This window comes from Monopterus albus, unplaced genomic scaffold (assembly GCF_001952655.1).
Source record: "Monopterus albus unplaced genomic scaffold, M_albus_1.0 scaffold110.1, whole genome shotgun sequence".
NCBI classification, from domain to species: domain Eukaryota; kingdom Metazoa; phylum Chordata; class Actinopteri; order Synbranchiformes; family Synbranchidae; genus Monopterus; species Monopterus albus.
Window position 1 is genome coordinate 419,623 of NW_018127990.1, and position 19,805 is coordinate 439,427.

The window sequence follows — 19,805 nt, forward strand, 5'->3', positions numbered from 1 at the left end:
AAACTGCTCCTTAATCAGCCTCTCTGTGTCTCGGGCCTGGATCTTAATGTGTTTTCCTGTTTGATCACAGTTTCCTTTAACTTGTTCAAAGAGCTTCAGTTTCTCCTGTAAGGGCTTCAGGGATTTCTGGAGCTCCTCTCTGTGATCCTGTGCTGCTTCATTGATGGGTCTGAATCTGTGGTCAGTGTGTGTTTTTGAATGCAGACAGACTACACACGCTGGCTGCTGATGGTCCAAACAGAAGAGTTTGAATTTCTCAGAGTGCAGACTGCAGAGACCCTCAGACCCTGTTGAAGCTCTCTGATCTCTCTCCAGTAAGAAGGTCTCACACAGGTTCTTTAAAGCCAGGTTATGAGTTGGCTCACTCAACAAAGGCATTTTCTTACAAAGTGGACACTTATGAATTGGTTCCTCCGTCCACCATCTCTGCAGACAGGCTTTACAGAAGCTGTGACTACATGTTAGGATAACTGGTTCTTTAAAGATGTCCTGACAGATCGGACAGAAGAGATCCTTCTTTGACTGAGAAGACATTTATAGTCTCTGAGTGAAACAGAAAACACAGCAGGCAGAACAATGAAAGTAGAATCCAGTCACTCCAGAAAGGTAAACTTACTTTCACTTTCAGTCATATCCCTTCTAAATCTCCCTTTTAAAATGTGGAATTAGCAGCAGGTCGAAGTTGTATCTTGTATTCTAATAATCCCAGTGTTACCGGTATACACTATGTCCTCCTTTCTGTGGCCTGTCCTGAGTTTGGTCAGTTCACTATCAATCACACTAGGCATAAAGCGCAGCAGTGCCAAATGACGCACACTTGTGGAATGACGAAAGCACATACTGTAGTGCACACACCATTGGTTGCATGCAACCACGCCTTAGGTAAATGAATGTAGTGGCACTGCCTCTGTTGGAGGCAGTCCACAGCTATCCTGACTGAGCACAACCAGCCCACAGCCTAACTCCCCTATCCCCTGGATCCCAACAACAACAAATGCTGCATTATGACCTAGAGAGCTCACAAAGGTGCCTCGATATCAACTGTCATGGTTCTAGGTTGTAATGGCTGGTAGATGTCTGCCTTCTGTGTGGTCAAAGGTGATATTGCGTCCTAACCACAGTCTAGGGACCAGGTTGGCAGCTCTGTGAGGCGATATGTAGGCACAGTAGAGCTTGAGCTAAATGCTACCACCAGAACATGCTTACAATGACGATGCTACCATGCTGATGTTTAGCGGGTAGTTTGCCATATTTACTTTCCTAGTTTAGCGTGTCAACATGCTAATACACGCCTATTAACAGAAGCTACAGCTGAGACAGGTAACGTGCTGTTTGTTAGTATGGACACCATGTACCAAATATTAGGTTCAATTAAAATCTGACCAGATATGACGCTTGATGGGTCAAAGGTTCACCAAAGAAATTACACCTATTCCTGAAAGATGTTTGCACCAAATTTTATGGAAATACATCCAAAGGTTATTGAGATATTTTGTGAAAATCCAGCCTTGTGGCACTAGAAGCAGAGTCAAATGGTTGCTAGAGTTACTGGATTCATCTTCCAGGAGCCATGAATGTCTATCCAAAATGAAATGTTTTTTAACCTTGTTTAACCTGCTTGGGTTTGTCCTTTTGGCCCTGCTGGCTTTCCACACCTCTTTATGGCCCTGTTTGGCCCTGTTTTTGGCCTCATTGCCTCCTGCCTGATTCCGTTTTGCTCATGTTACCTGTTTGGATATTAGCCTAATTTTTGCATTGCCTGGCTTTGTTTAAACCCAGGTGTCCTGTCTGGCTCTGTTTAGGTCTCTTTGGCCCTGTTAATCTCTGTTAAGCCCTGTTTGACCCTGCTACAAACTGCCTGGTTTTGTTTAACTTCATTTGGCTGGTTCTGTTGAGCTCTTTACTGCTCTGTTTGGATCACTTTATCCTTCCTTTGGACCTGCCCAGGTCTGTCTAGCCCTGTTGGAGGCTTCAGTATCAAGCACCAGTTGCCCTGCATGGACCTGTAAAGCCCTGGCGTCCGGCCTGGCTGTGTTTAGCCCAGTTTGGTCCTGTTCAGCTCTGTGGTTCACATTCTTCTGAGCCACACACTAAAAATTTACAAAATGAGAGAAGGAGGAATCTTTGCCGTCCTATTGGCCGAGATGTTTTTCAGGCTCACTCTGATTGGCTGGCAGAGTGTGAGTAGGGAAACCCTTGGGGTTTCTCTGTTTTTGTCCCATATTAAAAACACAAACAGTTCAGTCAGGCCTCACTGCTCCAGGTAGTCTAATGCGGTAAAACAGGACTTCATCTGCTGCTGTGTAGCAGACGGCAGGAGTCATTAACAACAGTACAGCTGCTGTTTTAACACCATAAATCTCCCTGCCAGACTGCTAATACATGGTCTACAGCTGCAGGTAGCTGTAATATTTAGCAGAGTGGGGTGACTTCATTGCTCAACAGAAAAACAGATGTGAATAAGGGAATTGCTGTTTTGCTCTGGGGCAGAAAAGCAGTGTTGAGAGACACATTAGTTTCCCTTCAGCACCCTGTTGGCACAAAATCAAGGGATGAACAAACCTGCTTAGTTCATGTTGCAGAGGGCGGAGAGGGAGGGCTGGCAACTGGACAAATCAGGAAGGGAAAAAAAAGCAGAAGGGAAAAGAAAAAGCAGGAGCCCACAGCTGAAAGGTGAGTTTTGTTGTTGTGAGTATAAGAAAAGAGACTGGAAAAGAAGTGTGGAACCAAGAAGAAAAGACTTTGTAAAGAGAATTTAATTTAAAGAAGTGAGTTGATGTTGCTGAGGAGGAATGAGATGAAAGTTTAGACAGTTAAATTGCAGTGGGCTGTGGAGAGCCGGTGGAGCAGAGCAGCAGCAGGAGTGACTGTGGGCGGGGAGAGAGGAAGTGCGGTCAATAGAAGAGGAATTTAAAGTCTCATTGTTCTGGTGGAGCAGAGGCAGAGAGAGCTGAGTCGTCGAGCCACCGACAGGCGCTGGACAACATGGATGTTAGCGCAGCCATGGAGAAGGTAGGACAGAATCATTTCCATCTGTACAGGTCAAATTCTTATTCATAAATATTTCCTGCTTAACAACAGTAAAGAGAGGTCAAGGGTCAGAGGATCATTTTGTCTGATGTGATGTAGACTCTTCTGTTGATGGATGAAACACTTGGAATAGGGGAATAGTACTGAGTTCAAGTGAACTTTATTACCATTGTGTGTATACAGGTAGGTGACAAATGGAGGGATGAACTAGCATAAAGTGGCCAACACAGACCTTTTAGTAAAGTGTCTCCAGAACAGCTTTAGTGCTCTGGAGAGGAAACATCACTTGTCCAACACAATCTTTCATTTTCATTAAACCTTCAGTAAGTGTGCGTGTGTGCATAACCTGTGAAATTAGCTTCTGTGCACTGTAACAGCTGAAAAGACTTTAAAATGTTATTGAAAAATCTTTTCACATATAGAGCAACCAAAATGACAGAAAATCCAAATGATCTACTTAGGAGTCAAATTAATAACTTGAAATTGATGAGACTACAAATTTTGCAGTTGATTTGTCAAAAAAAAAAAAAAATCCTCTGCTTAAAAAACATTGCTACAGGAAACCATGCAACGGCTACTGGCCACAAGTTGAGCTTGAGCGAAGGTTTTATGGCAACATGTGACTCAAAAATCGCTGACCTCTTATCAATGTGTTAATTTTTATGTTGATGTGAGGACTGGCAGTGATTTTTATAGCCCAGTTCAGCTTCTCCGGATTGATGTAGATTTGTTCTACAGTTAATTAAAAGGTATGGATTAATCTTTGGCTTGTTTACATCCAATCCATTTCAAACAGCTGAAGATTTCTGATTCAGTCAGTGAAGGTAATCCATGACCACGAAGACCTGATCCCTGTGCTGGCTCTGTCCTGGCAGCCCTTTGTCTCCCACAGATCCCTCATGTAATTCAGCCTCTGGCTGTCCGTCCAGTGCCCGCATCAATCTGAGCCAGATAACCTAACGGATCAGTGTCACCTGTCGGGGGTTTGATCCTCTCGGCCCCCTTTTTACCCTGGAGCTGGAAGAACTCCCATCACCAGGATAGAAATAACCCACAACACAAACACATAACAGGTTTCAGGACTGTGAAGACATATCCCTGAAAACAAAACACAAAACAAAACCCTCTGCAACTAAAAATTATTTTCATTATTGCTCAATTATTTATTCAATTAATCTCTTGTTTCTAAAATGCCTGAAAACAGTGATTAAGAAATGTCTGGAACAGCTTTTCAAATTGCCTGTTTCATTCAACCAACAGTTCAAAATATAAAAACCGGTGACTTTACTATCACATAAGATTGGAAAAAAAAAATGCAGGAAATCCTCACAACTGACAAGCTGTCAACAACCCTGAGAATAACGTCCGACCCTCAGATCCAGTCACACTGCCTTTCACCTCTTGACTGATAATCCCATTTGTTTACACTTTTGATTAACAGCGATAATGACAGTGTGGTCTCTAATTACCAACTCGTTTGTTTTAAATAGAAAACGATGGAACATCCAGGATGCCATGAGTCAAAGCTCTGAGCTCAGACTCGCGAAGTTAAAGTGCAGCAGGTCGACTTGCCCCTCTGTGACCTCCAGCCTCTTATCTCACAGAGTTTCTTGCTATTTCCCCTTCACATAGCCAACATGTTTAAAATTGCTCAGCACTGCTCAGCCGAGTCTGACCCACTACAACATACTGGCCTTATCAGACCCCTAAATATAGAACTGCCACACATTTCCCTCTTTCTGGAAAAATATGCTTCTACTTCCATCCATTTTCTACCGCTTAGTCCCTGAACGGGGTAACGGGGGGGCAATCGGGCGAAGGCAGGGTACACCCTGGACAGGCCGCCAATCCATCACAGGGCTAACACATAGACGAACAACCATACACACGCACTCCTATGGGCAATTTAGAGACACCAATCAACCTAAGCTGCATGTCTTTGGACTGTGGGAGGAAGCCGGAGTACCCGAGAGAACCCACGCAAACACGGGGAGAACATGCAAACTCCACACAGAAAGGTCCCGGGCTCTTATTCTGATCATTATTTGTGGTTAAGATCACTGTTTGAAATAATTCATTGGTTCAGGTTTTTATTTGAGAAGCAAGTTTGAGTTTCTTTACTGTAAAAGGTGCAGGACGCACTGTGACAGATTATGAACCCAATAAAGAGCAGCCAAAATATGAGGGCTAAAACAATTAACATGGTTGCTGGATAATTTAATGGAAATGATTTTATGAAGAAAATAGTCATAAATAAATACAGACAAATTAACTACAAAGTCTGTTTCCATTGCACATTGTTGTGTTTTGGTTTTTATCATGGCAGCAAATGTCCACTGGAAAAGCTGTTTTTGGAATGTTGTCATAATTCTTTTCAAAATTTCAGCATTTCCACTTATGTTTTTGATTTTGATTTGTTTTTACAAGTGGATAAAAACCCACCTATATTCACATAGGAACACACATTATGAATTTACGGCAACCACTTAGCACAACAAAACATGACCTGAATGATATGAAATGAAATCAAACTTGACCATTTGTAACAAATAACACTTTCTGAAAATGACGCTTCAAGATGAAGTTTGTCTGGTAAATCATCCCAAGCCCAGGGCACATAAGTACGATAATGCAGTTTTAGTTGTGAGGAGTTCTGAGTAGAGTAGGCCTATGGGGAAACTAAAGATTAACCATCTACAGTAAGTGATGATAACTGTTAGAAGCAGGAGAAAACATTTTTAAAAACTTTAAAGATTAAGAGGCACATATGAATTGTTCTTTAAAGCTTCTCAACCTAATTTCTTTTCAGCCTACAGAGTCTACTGACATTCAAAACAAACCGACACCATAAGTTGCTCCTATAGCTGCCCTTTGCCTCTCCCATCACACCCCGTCTCCTAGCTATGACATAAACTACAGATGCCTGGTTTTGACAAACTGCACAAAAGGCAGCCTCCAGTCCAAAACTAGCATTAGCTGGCAAATGAGTAAACTTGTCAAACCAGTAGAACGCTCTGGTTATGGCTAATGTGACACAAAGCACTAATGTTACACAAATCTCAAATTGTTCCTAAATTTAAAATAATTTTATCACCTGCATCATGCCAGATTCATTCCACAGTGTCAGTCTGAGTAATCGGTTTCTTTGTTATTTAGAGGACATTTTGAGTCATGTCTGAAGTTTTAGTGATTCACATGCTCCTCACACCAGAGTCACAGTCAGTGTAGTCACTGGCATTAAACAAACATTACTTAGATACATTAAATTTAATTCAGTGTATACATCTTCTTTATTCTTAAAGATATTAAGCTCACCAGCAACAATAGAGTTTTAAAGGAATGGTCTTTTAAAGCTGATTCAATTTGAACTAAAGGTGTTTTGCTCCTGACATCACAAAGTGTCCAGGCGGCCGTTAACGGGTGTCTGCTCAGTAACATAATAATACTGTAGGCACACACTCTGTCAGTCAGTGTATTCCAGGGGGAGGTAATGAACTCTTGTAGTACAGATGTTTCTGTTCATCACCGCTGTGATCTTTTCAACATGGCCTCTTTACTGTAACACACACACACTTCACACCTCTAAACACAGCGTCCTCTCTCCCTGCTAATGACTGCTCATCTCTCGCTCTCTCTCTCCAGATAACATCAGGTATGTCATGCTCACATACCATCAGAAAATTAGACTCATTATTAATATAAGAAATGTGAGCAACAACAGAAGAGACAACACAAGTCTTATTTCTGTGTCTCTTTAGAGAAATATGTGTAGCCAAAAAGAACTGTGTATGGCCAAAGGTATGTGGACATGTGTGTCAACATACTTCAGAATCAGATTTATTGGCCAGGTGTGTTGAACACATGAAGAGTTTGATTCTGGCACAGTGGCTCTTAATGTGCATGTACAATGTTCTTCCATAAGGCAACAAGTAAACAAGATAAGACTGTGAGAACAAGAAAAGAAAAATAAGGTACTGATAATTATAAAATGTATGTGTATATGCAGTTCACTGCATCATGTTCTGCTTTTAGTGGCTCTTTTACATCCAAAGAAGGAAAATCTTTTAATTATTTAATAAAATTTGCTGATAGATTAGTGGCTAGGATTCAGCACTCTTGCCCCTGCAGCCCGGGTTCGAGTCAGGGTTGCATCAGAAGGGCATCCAGCATAAACCATGAGCCATACTTCACCGTGCAAGTTGTTAGTGTGACAATTTGCTGTGGCGACCCCTAATGGGAACAGCCAAAAGTGAATTATAATAAAATTTGCTTATTTACTTTCTTGTTAAGAAGATTGACACAATTCTCTTGTCTTTGCAATAAATATGAAGTTAGCAGTAGTTATGAAGTTAGCTTAGCTTGGCACAAAACCAGAAAGAGCTAATGGTCAGTAATTAATAATTTGTTTTCTCAATCTGTACAAAAAATTAAACTTAAAATGCCATCTTGCTATTTTATGTATAATGTGTTAAAAATGTATTTGAGGTGCAGGTAGGTGAATTTTAGGACTATTGGACAGAGCTGTTTCCAGTTTTATGCTAAGCTAAGCTAACTGGCTGCTGGCTGTTGCTTCATATTTAATATACAGATGTGAGGGTGATATGAATCTTCTCGTCTAACTCTCAGACAGAAAAGCAATAGGCAGAGTTCACAACATGTCAAACTTTGCCATTAATGTTACAACACATTGATATTTTATGTAAGTTCTTCCAGTTTTGTGTCAACAGTTTGTGTTTGGCCCCTTCTAAGCCAGGGCCATAAAGAAATGGTTTTCCCAGTTTGGTGTGGAAGAACTTGACTCGCCTGCACAGAGCACTGACCTCAGCCCCATTCAGCACCTTTGAGATGAACTGTAACACCGACTGTGAGCCAGCTCAGTGCTGGACCTCACTCCTGCTCAAATCCCTGCAGCCAGGGTCCAAAGTGTGGTGGAAAAAAATGAAACCAGAAGAGTGGAGATTACTGCAGCTTATATAGTCATTTATCATTTGACACAGCTTGTGTCTCTCTCTATAAATATACAGTATAATTCACGTATGACTTCTCCCTGATGAGAGACGGGCTTGTTAATACCTGCTGACAGATAGACAGTCTGTCAGTTAGTCAGACAAATAGCAGCGAGTTGTTTTAGCAGAACAGTCTTCAGGTTTCCTGCCAGAGGCTTTGAAACACACACTCTCTCTCTCTCACACACACACATGTACATCTATATTTGTGAGGACACTGACATAATGCATTTCCTAGCTCCTTACCCTAACTCTAACCTTCAGAACTAAATGCCTATCCCTAACCTAAATCTAATTCTAAAGTCTTAAGGTACAAGAACATAGAAGAACCTTCTTAGAACCAAAAACAAATCACTGTTGGTCTGAAAAACCAACTCATCACCATATTAAACCCCTCACCACACACTCCCATTGTTGTGCACAAGCTACAAATAATGCACCTAAAACAAAACAGTTACTGCTCTTCAACCCTTTCGATTACTGTCTGGTCTCCCTTGAAACACAACTATTTAAATTTTACAAACAAAAAGTTAGAATAACTAAACTGAAGTTTAGTTGCAGAGGCACAAATATGTTTGAAATCTAAGTTTAAAGAGAATATGATGCCTGTAGTTATAACTTTTACTTTGGAGCAGCAGTCACAAGTTGGAACCAAGTCTGAACTTTCCACATTGTTTAGAAGAATAAATAGAATCAGGATATGTAGAATATTCAAACTACAATTTGTCATGGTTGTGTGAATGAAAGAATCAATCAAAGAAGCAAAACATCCTGGAGAGAGAAATCTTTCTTCTTTCACCATCCACACTGATAATTTATTTAATCTGATATTATATTTCTATACTCTGAATAAAACTACCATGTCTGTTGAACATTTGATAAAAGGTTTGCAGAGCTGAGGAGGAGTAGATGAAAGATGAAGTGTTGAGAGGACAGATAAGAATCTGGAGGTTTTTCAGTACAGATGATGTCACTGGGTGGACCAGTGAGATCATTCACCCTGCTGGTGTGTGTGTGTGTGTGTGTGTCTTTCTATGCATGCGTGGACAAATTTTAGTTTACTACCACATTTGTGAGGGCATTTTAGTCTGTCACACCTTCAAAGGGCTGTTTGAAGGCCCAGACTGGGGTTTATGGTTCAGGTTAGAATCAAGACATTTAGTTGTGATAGTTCTGATAAGGGGCTAGGGAATGCATTATGCCAATGAGCATCTTCACAGAGATTATGTGTGTGTGTGTAGTGTTCACTCCCTTCTCTTCCTCCCTCTTAGTGAGAAATGTTAAAAGCTGATAATCTTACACAACCCACACTTTCTCATGTCTTCATTTTCATCATCACTTAAGGAAAGTCAAATAATTTGTCCTCCAAATAATCCTTCTCAGCTGCTTAAGTCGGTTAAAAGCTCAGTTAAAAGGTAAAAACCTGTTTAATTAATCCACATTTGCTGCCTTAGTGAGTATTTCCAGCAGCAGGACCGTGTATATGAGACTGAGCCAAACTCAAGTACAGTGTGTGTTTGTGGTAATGAAGGAACATAACACCCAGTACAACAGTGACTGACTGATGTGTTGTTACAATATCCCTAAAATGAAAGAATAAATCTTATCTCATAATAATGACCTAGTTATCTTAGGTTTGACTTAACATTTATAATTCCAAGCTTCTCGTCTATTGTTTCTCTTCCTGGTGTAAACAAACTTCTACACTAGCTCTAGTTCTTGACAGGCTGTGACCTCTGACCTCTGATGGCCTCGCTGTTTTGTTGTCTATAATGTAGAATCTTATTTTGACTGTACCTCACTCGATCAAAGTTATATAAATTCTTTGAATGTAAAACAGAAATTCATCCATAATCGTGTTTGTTCTGTGGTGTGCTGTGCCTCTTCTCAGATGTCTGTAAAGAACAAAGCCGGAGGAGGAGGTGCAGGGGTGTGTCTCACATGTAAGGGGAGCTGCACTGGATACCAGCCACATTCTTGGAGGTACACAACAACCATTTCCTGCTTTTTATTTTCATAATTTCTTTTTTGCCTGAAAAATGAAACAAAAAGAAAAACTATGAAAGAAATGAAAAGAGAACAAAGAAAAGTTCTGGATGGAGTCCTGGTGGTTTCTCCTCTCCTCCTTCCATCTCTATTACTCTCTGCTCCGAAAGGAATATGTTAGTGGTTTTACATATTTTAGCAAATATTTATACAGTCAAGGCAAGCTGACTGAAGCTGAGATGGGAGTCGGCTGTTTGAAATCACTGTGCTCACAAGCTTACAAGCTACATGGAGGAAATAAACAAGGAAATTGTAAAAAAAAAAAGAACATTTGAATTTGGTTGTTTTCTTTAATCAAAACAGATTGAAGTGCAGATTTTACAGGTGAGAAGTCAGTGAGGGGTCCTGTCCTTGTAACTGTCATGGCGCCTGTTTTTGAGCTGCACCTTATGTCTTTTATACTGTATGATCGTTCCTTAGTCCTCACTCAACTGGAATGCCTGGATGTCCAAAGGAACTGAAATCTGCTCTGAGTAGTGAGGATTCATGAGCAAGGAGGCTGCTGTAGGGGCCATGAGCAAGGATACAAGAGTGTATCTTTTGTGGAAGTCTTTTATGGACTGACACGCCCCTTTATCTGAAATCAGTTGGTGATTGGATGCTTCAAATGAACAATTGGAGAAAAGGAAATCTCATGTCTCCTAAACATGTTTCCTTGATCCCTCTATTCTGTTCCTCACATGTTACATGGGTGGAACTAAGACACAACTAAAAAGACACAAGTGAAGGAATAGAAAGAATAATAAGAAATCATGTTTATCCTAGTTCTAACAAATTGAAATATCATTTGATTTTGTAGATTTTTTTTTTTTTTTTTTACACAAGTTGATCTGAGCTAATGAAACTGGCCCTGTGAATCTTGGTCATACTGCATAAGTAAGAAAAGGGACCCTTCCATTGGTATTTACCCTAATTTTTACTAGGGGGGAAACCATCTAAAGGCACAAAAAGCATCCCACATAGTCAGACACCGCTCCAACCCAGTTAACTTTGATGTAACACAGTACACAGAATACCACCACATCTGGTCTGTAAGTCTTCAAAATTCTCTACAAACCGCTGTGACATGATTTTGTTTTCACTTGATTTAGACTTAAGTTTCTCTCATCCCTCCATTCTTCTTCACCTCTCTTGTGTGCAGAAAAGCCTGTGTAGCCTGTGGCTGCACCATGGTCGACCACGCTCCTGGAGGTGATCACGAAGATGACCAGCAAATGGGACGCCTGCTTGCAGACTCACCCTGCTCCCATTTGACAGCAAAGGTCAAAGGAGGTGGCGGTGTTCGCATGTACAAGAGAAACCGTATGACTGTGACAAATACGGCGGTGTCACGCAAAGATCCGACCTTCAAAACTACGACATACGTCTGGGCGCCGGCTGGCCTCAACCAGAAACTGGTGAGGATCAGTATAAAGTACAGGAGGCTGGTTGTTTGCATGAAGCTGCAGTTTGTTGGTCTGCATCAGTTTGTGAAGTTGCACTTCATTCAGCAGCTATGACAATGTCTCTGCCTGGTAAAGTTTTAAAAAGTGCACTAACCAACCATACACATTTAATCAGGTCTTAAATAAATTCACAATTTAGTCAGGTGGACTAAACCTTTGTTTTGGAAGTGAAAACCCAGAAATCAAGTACAAACAAAAGACGTGACAAATGCAAATGTATAGTAGATTATGTTGTCAACCAGAGCAGTTTTATTCTAGTGCTGAAGACTTACCCTCACTTCACTCACTACTGAGGTCTAGTTTAGTTTCTGCAGCCTTCTCTGCAGAACAGTCTGGATCATCTGGTTTTCATTAAAAACAGGCTGCAGTATGTTTCAGGTTTTGCAGCCTGTAATTATGATGATGACAGTGATTGTTGAGTAGAGGGGGGCCCTTACCGCGGTTCAACTTGTATAGACAGAACCAGCACAGAGACTGCTTGCCAGATCTGCCTCTAAACATCTTCAGCATGTTTGTTTCAACCCATGTTTTTGTATTCTGCTGTGAAATGAATGCTGCAGTGTGTAGAGTCTGCTACTCCAGGCTGTTACTCTGGTGCAGTCATCTGACGACACACAGGTGAGTCATCGAGAACACCTGGGCAGTGTGATGACAGCTGACACACAGGTTGGCATCCAAGCATGTTAGTCAGAGGAAGACAGTTACAGTATATGCCCATGTTTTCATCCACACTGCAATGTGTAACTGGTCTTTTTTCTTTATAATGTATTGACTTTGACTAAGATTCAATAAACAGAGAGAATCAGATTTTAAATTCCAGTTCTGTAACATTGTTACATAAAGACAAATGATAAACAGACCAATGCAGAGGCACAAAGACAATCAATCTGCTGTTAAACACAAAATGTGGGCAACTACAAACAATTCTAGAAATCTGTCTGCTGTTTTTTTATGCTGTGACCCTATTTATCTGTCATGATGGATCAATTCCCCCCTTTTTTAAGAGCTAGCATCACTGTAGACATGTAGATCTATGTTGGGCCCATATTCTACTCATGGGGCCAACTGTAAAACTATTTTTGTCCAGAAAGTCTTTGATATTCTCAGCTTATCTAGGACTATTTGTCCACCTGATGTCCTCTTGGCTGCTGACGGGACAGAGATGCCATAATGAAGCTCTGAGTCACTGTGGATTGAATGGACGGATGTTTCAGTACTACAGACATGTCAACATGTCTCAGTCTATGAATTTGGGATTACATCTAACTAGAACTAAAAGTCCCTTCACCCCCCTCAGGCCATGCAGTACATGGAGCTCATCCCAAAGAGTCGACGTCCAGTCTCGGGGAAGGTTGGAGCATTGGAACGACGTAGGCAGCTCCTCATCCAGCTCCCAATCTACGATCAGGACCCCATGAAATGTCAGAGTCTGGCCAGTGACGAGGAGGTACAGCAATCCGCCAGGAACAAACGCTAATTAATCACTCATGATCGACAATGTAAAAATATGGGATTGTTACAACTTAAATCTGTTCTGATTCATTCTCAACAGTCCAGACCTTCATTGGTAATAAGCCAGTTGTTGTTAGCTACCAAGCTACCACTAGATCGGTTATGTTCACAAACAAATATTGCTCAAATCAGTTCTAATAACAGATTTTATGCCTGAAAACCAATTTAAGGTTGACTGTTTGCTTACTTCTCCAATATCATTTTGCAGATTTCCTCCATGCTGCTGTTTGTGAAGCACTACAAACAAGAGGTGCTTGGAGTTGGGGAGGTGGCCTTACCGGGTGAGGGTGGAGCTCTCGGGGAAGCAGCCATTCAGACCACAGCAAAGGAGGCCAAGGACCGCAGCAACAGTAACAAGAAGGATGCTCTGGAGCACCAGGACCACAGCTCCACCAATTGCAGCGCTGCCTCCGCTACTGGTTCCACTAATGGAACAGAAGACAGCACTAAGGCTGAATATGTATGTAAATAAACTGAGGTGTTTGGTATCTCTGAACATTAATCTCTGGTAATCCTGGATGCAAGAATCACACTGGTATTTGCTGCTTCCCTTCAAGTTTATGGTGATTTTCTAAAAACGCCAGCCTGAAGAAGATTTTGCCAAACTGAAGATGAACTGCAAGACAGATAGGAAACTTCAGCAGATGCATGTCTATTGGTGATCAACAACTATGTGTATTTCCTTAAGTACGCTGCCTAAGTACAAATAACATATTTTGAGTATTTCCAGTTATTGCTACGTTTTACCACAACAGTTCAGAAGGAAATATGGTTTTTACTTTTATCCACTGTAGTTACAGCAATATTTACTAGTTAAATCTCAGGTCAAAATTTTACATAAAACAACTTGATAAGCTTATACATTATAGCACATTGTTGTCATGGTCATAATTCCTGCCATGATCCTGTTGGCTGACTCATCCAGCCTCCAGACCTCCCCGGTCTTTTACGCTTTCAGTCACCTGACACTGCCTTGCATCTGCACACCTGCTCCTTATTCCCCAGTTACTTCCCCAATTTATATACCAGCTGCTTTCCACATGCTCCTTGCCAGATTGTCTAAATTGTTTTACCAGCTGTAGCTTTTGAGCCATACCTGCATGTTTTGAATCTTTTGCCTCTTTGTGGGCTACTTCCTTTGCCTGAATTCATCCTTCTAAGATTATTTTTCTGTCAAAATGGTTGTATTTTCCTATCAAACACACAACTGCAAAAACTTGTGAGCAGTGACATTTGTTAGAGGACTGATTGCTGTAGTCTGCTTACTAGGTAAACTGGAATTATACCCAGGTAATTTATATTTTCAATTTTTTGAAGTATTGTGGACCCCTTAATGTTACCCAGCACAGACTACCAACCACATCCAATTTGCCTTCTCTTAGTGAAAATATGCTTCATGTGCCTGTCACACTGTTGCCAAAATGCCTCACTGTTGCCAAAATGCCTCACTGCAATGGGTATGGCCCACCTGTTTTCTTTTTAAAGCAAACATCTTGTGGATCTTGTGGAACATTTGTTTTATTAATTTTGTATGTGACCTCTTACTCTCTTCCAGCGGTGTACTGGTTGCCATGGTGAGGTTGCCAAGGAGAGTCCAGCTGTTTATGCTGAGCGTGCAGGTTACCATAGTGCCCTGTGGCATCCCACCTGCTTTGTATGTTCGGAGTGTGGCCAGGGATTGGTGGACCTGGTCTACTTCTGGTCCAATCAGAAGCTGTTCTGCGGAAGACACTACTGTCAGACAGTCTGGCCACGATGTTCAGGCTGTGACGAGGTGAGACAACTTCAGACCTGTAGAGGTGATTATTATCAGACAAAGGCACTTAGAGATGTCAACTGTCAACTGATGATCAGCTGTGAGGGCATAAAAATGTCTCCCGATGTAATCCTCTTACTTTCCTTCCACCATTATTTTAAATTTAAAATGTGTCCCATTCTCGATTCATGGCTAAATACCTGCAAATTTATTGACAATCCCATCCAACTCAGCCTCAGCTATATTTTGTTTATTTAACCATTAGCAAATGTTAGCATGCTGATGTTAGCATCTCTACCTCAGAGAGCTGCAAGCATGACTGTAGACCTATAGTCTAGATTTTTTTTGGTGAATGCCACGTGTTTTCATACTGTACAGGTCCCTTTTAAGCCCAGAGTAGGAGCAGTTTTTCCCTTCGGTCTTCACAATTGCTTCACAATTTTGGCGTAGTGGCCAAACTATGTGCTACTACAACTTTGACATTCCTCACATGATGCAAACTAGGCCCAAAAAGTATGTTTTTTCATAGATAATCACTGAAAAAGGAGCAGCTGTGAATACATTTTTTTCAGCACAACAAACCCTGCAAAATGAATTTTTATTATCAGAATTTGATCCATTTAGTGCAGTATTAACCCTGCTTAATTAACCCTGTTTTTCACAGTGCCATTGCAATACATGCCTGATACTTCATTGTTAACTTAATTATCTACCCATTCCCCCAGCTGATCTTCTGCCCATCTTTTCACACGTCGAAAGATGGACGAACATGGCATCATCATCATTACTGCTGCTGGAAGTGCGGGCAAAACCTGGATACACCCTGTCAGCACTGAGACACACACAATATGGTATTCAACAAAATGTGGTGTTCACGTTTAAGAAGTTTTAATACTGCTCCTTTACAAAGTGCTTCATAGACAGTGAAGCCACAAAAGTGTCAGACAAGACAAAATATTAGTCCAGTAATATATTAATCATGTTTATATTGACTATGGTTATGGAGTGCTTGTTTTATATAAAAAAACAAAACAAATATGTTGTGGCTAAATAGTACCAAATAAATAGAGCTGAAAGTCTTTATATGTTTAGTTGAAATATTAGTATCCTGCAAAGAAAAGAAGTCCAGCTGATATATTTATGTTTAAAACACTTAAGACATTTAGCTGACAACTACTCGTTCAGCTGAGCCTACTAGTGTTTCAAGTATTTAAAGAAATATTTAGTTGACACAACAGTGTTTAAAGTACTTACAGAAGCAGTTAGTTGATTTATTAGCACTTAAAGTACTGAGTGACTGGATCCAGATGTGCTGGTTTCAGCCTGCTGTGTTTCAGATGTAAACAGCAGCTCAACAGAGGACCAGACCTGACATTTTAGGAAATTAATTAGTGAATGAACAAATAAGAGGAAGCTAAATAAAATGAGAAATAAATACAGTAATAAAAATAACATATGAGCTTGTTTGGGAGCTTTTGACTCGTGGTCTTCAGTCACAGAAACACTGACTTTGAACATCTGCTGTAGAGGGACAGCTGAGCAAACTCTATCTGCTGGGGTCATGAGCAAACTGAATGTTTATTTCACTGTCTCCTCAAGATTAATTTTGTCCTGCATTTCAGTAAGAGTTTTCTCAACTATGGGGTAATCCCATGTTGTCACATAATAAAAATTCTGCGTACAGTATATCTATGTCATTTTCATAATTCTTGTTTTCTTAAAACAAACACAAATTTTAGAAAACAAGTTAAATGTTTTAAATATAAGTAAAATGCATTAGCAGAGAAGACAAAAGCTGAATAATAAATCCAGATGAAGTCAGTGGAACCTAAACTAAGAACATTACATTTGCACTATATATGGAAAAATTATCATTGTGTTCGTTTTTAACTTTAAGGTCATTGGAACTCTGACTAAACCTTTGAAATTATCATTTAAACTGTCTTTTCATTCCTGAAATGTCAGGGTTGGATTTTGTGCAGATTTATGGTTAACTTTTTAATATTTGTTTCAAAGCAAGGAAACTTTATTTTTAAAGCACCTAAAAAGAGTTACCAAATGCTTATTTCAGGCATAAATAAGCTTATTGGTTGACTTAAACCTTTGAGAACTGGACAGATGGAAAGCTGGAAAAGGCAAATCACAAATTTTGCCAGGTTAAAAAAAACTCTTTTTTTTTTTTCAAGATTTCAACCTTCAGCCTTTAAAGACTTACCTCTGAAAGTTGGGTTGTGTGTTAATAACATTTTCTTATTTTTTCTGTTCTGTTTTAAGGCTGCTAAATGCTGCTTTTCTGCAAGTTATATTCATGATATATAGCCTGAGTTTTGTATTTTGGTAACCAAGATTAAAAAAAATAATGTATACGATAAATCCAAAAGTCAGCCAGGAGGAGGATATTATATTAGTTTTATGGCTGCAGAGTTATTATTTTTACAATGTGTTAAAATTCCCCTTTTCATGTTTGCCAGAAATAAAAATCTATGCTAGGCAGAAGTTATTAATTGGCTTTACTTTGTTCCATGAAATAAAATTCATAACTACAGTTAGTATAACATCAGCTAGTATTTGATTGTTTTTTTTTTTTATCCTTCAGTCATTTTTTGAATTTATTGCTGCTAGCAAAACATTAGTAGTCATTTAGCTAGCAATATTGTTTGATATACTGTGGTTATCTAAATATGTAGCCTATGTAACAAGAATACCGTTCAGTACAGTGTTAAATGTGGCAGACAAGATGATACAGTAATAAACAGCAATAGCAAACTGAATATTGATAGTAGCTTCATTTCCATGTGTACAGTATAACATGTTTAGCTTAGCTTAGCACAAAGACTGGATGTGGAGCAAAACTGCTAGCTTAGGTTTGTAAATTTGAAATGTTTCACTTAAAATGACAAGGATAACAAGGAATTCTAAAAAATCTGTTCTGTGAAGTAAATGAAGTTTTTGTTATAATGTGTAGAAATAAAATAAACAGAAACTTGGTGATCACCGTGTTCAAGATCTTTTTTGAGCAGCCACTAACTCTAAAAAATTTGATGTTGAAAATCATCCCCATTCACAATAAGCAATTCCTAGTTAAATGCTGTCGGTTGTTTCCAGTAGACAGCTTTGAACATTAATTCCGTAATGCTGCGTTCATGTCAAATGGAAAAAAAAAGAGTGTTCATTAGGACAGTACTGGAATCTCTGATTTGAAGCACCCATATTTGTTTGGTTTACAGACAATTACTGTAAGATATTTCTGAGTCAGAGGTTCCCAATTACTACTTGGATGTTGACATAAACACTGTTTACAAGTGGGAAACTCATAATTGCGATAACTCCAGTAGCACGTGAGTGTGGTATAGATGGTATTTGGTGATAGTAACCATCACTTGTTTGGTGCCTTTTCCTTTGCACAGTGAGATAAATGAGTTAACAGGAGAAATAAACACTAAATACTGAATTCCACACTGAATGACAGGCCTGTAGCCTATTAGCAGTTATAGCGTTTTATTCTAGATGACAGGTTTTAGCGTGTTGAAGTTTTCACCTGCAGTTTTCAATAATAATCCCACACCAGGTTATGCTTGAATGTCATGTTGTAGGATCATGGATCAGGTGGTGGTGTAAAAAGACCTTTCTACAGATTATGTTTGGACAGATGGGCCTAATTGGCTGGAGATAAAGTTACTTCTAATTGAGCTGCCTTTGTTTTATCACCTTGTGTGAGAGATCATTCAATACTTAATACAAGATTAATCTGTAAATACATCTTCACTAGTTTATATTCAAAGACCTTTTGCAGAAAGTATAACTTCAGGCAACAATTACATTTAAATTAATTGCGTAATAAATAACCAATTCCTTCACTTGAGGTTCACTTGAATAGTTGTGTTAAAAAGATGTGTGTGTGGCTTTGTCATTAAAGGCAACAGCTGCAGGTTTCATATACAGAAAACTACAAACTGGTTTTAGGATGAAAATCACAAACCTCTGTTGATACGTGTATGTGTGTGTGCACTAACCTACTCCCTGCAGGAATGTGAAGTATTCACCCGATTACTCGGCCAGCGTTCCTGGACAGTTGTGTCACCCTGCTGACCGTCTGACAGCCGCTTCCTGAACAATACAAAAAAAGCCAGAAAAGGATATTTTTAGTTCCAGCTGAGACAAATTTATTTGGTCTGCAGAGTGTTATGGCCTTTAATAGCAGTCACCAGGGAGGGTTTACAGAGGATCTGTAAGACTAATTTAGTACTTCCTGTGATTCACTACACAATCCAAAACGACTAATACCCCAATATTATGTTATTGCACATTCAAAGTCTCGACCTTTGTCAGTCTGGTTTATTGAAATGTAAAAGTCACATCCTGATATTGGCTTTCTGATTACATCATGATACCACTAATGGTTTTGTTATCTAATAGGAAATGAATGGGAGTAAATACGAGGTTCTGGCAAAAGAGTCAGATAATTTTCTGAGGACTTGGCAGGAAACAAACCAGAGCTAAAACACATTATTCCTCCGTGACTCCTCAAAGATGCAGCTACAGTATCTCTCATCTCATTTTCTACTTTCCTGTGGTAGGCAGGTAGGATTAAGGGCCTTGCCTAAGGACCCAGGCTGATAATTGAAAAATCCTACCAGTGGCTGGACAAAGCTGGACTGAAAGACAGCACAGAGGCACTAATCCTGGCAGCACAGGAACAGGCTCTAAGTACAAGATCAATAGAGACAGGGGTTTACCATACCATACAAGACCCCAGGTACAGGCTGTGCAAAGATGCCCCTGAGACAATCCAGCACATAATAGCGGGGTGCAAGATGCTAGCAGGCAGGGCATACATGGAACGCCATAACCAAGTGGCTGGCATAGTGTACAGAAACATCTGTGCTGAGTACAGGCTGGAAGTCCCAAAGTCAAAATGGGATACACCTCCAAAGGTGGTTGAGAATGACAAAGCTAAGATCCTGTGGGACTTCCAGATACAAACTGACAAACTGGTAATGGCCAACCAAC

General features: G+C 40.0%; 2 protein-coding genes across 2 annotated transcripts in view; one reads left to right on the top strand and one right to left on the bottom strand.

Annotated features, from left to right (window-relative positions):
- LOC109966360 (E3 ubiquitin-protein ligase TRIM39-like) overlaps positions 1 to 534 on the bottom strand; it is a 1,430-nt gene extending 896 nt beyond the window's left edge. Inside the window, exon 1 of the mRNA XM_020611141.1 lies at positions 1 to 534. This exon is cut by the window's left edge and continues 896 nt beyond it. Coding sequence (XP_020466797.1) covers positions 1 to 534 — 534 coding nt within the window.
- Positions 1 to 17,764, top strand: part of gmppb (GDP-mannose pyrophosphorylase B) — a 29,914-nt gene extending 12,150 nt beyond the window's left edge. Inside the window, exons 10-15 of the mRNA XM_020611129.1 lie at positions 9,928 to 10,019; positions 11,224 to 11,479; positions 12,825 to 12,974; positions 13,248 to 13,499; positions 14,595 to 14,813; positions 15,521 to 17,764. Coding sequence (XP_020466785.1) covers positions 9,928 to 10,019; positions 11,224 to 11,479; positions 12,825 to 12,974; positions 13,248 to 13,499; positions 14,595 to 14,813; positions 15,521 to 15,631 — 1,080 coding nt within the window. The 3' untranslated portion in view covers positions 15,632 to 17,764. The remainder of the gene's footprint in view (positions 1 to 9,927; positions 10,020 to 11,223; positions 11,480 to 12,824; positions 12,975 to 13,247; positions 13,500 to 14,594; positions 14,814 to 15,520) is intronic.
- Positions 17,765 to 19,805: the final 2,041 nt, after the last annotated feature.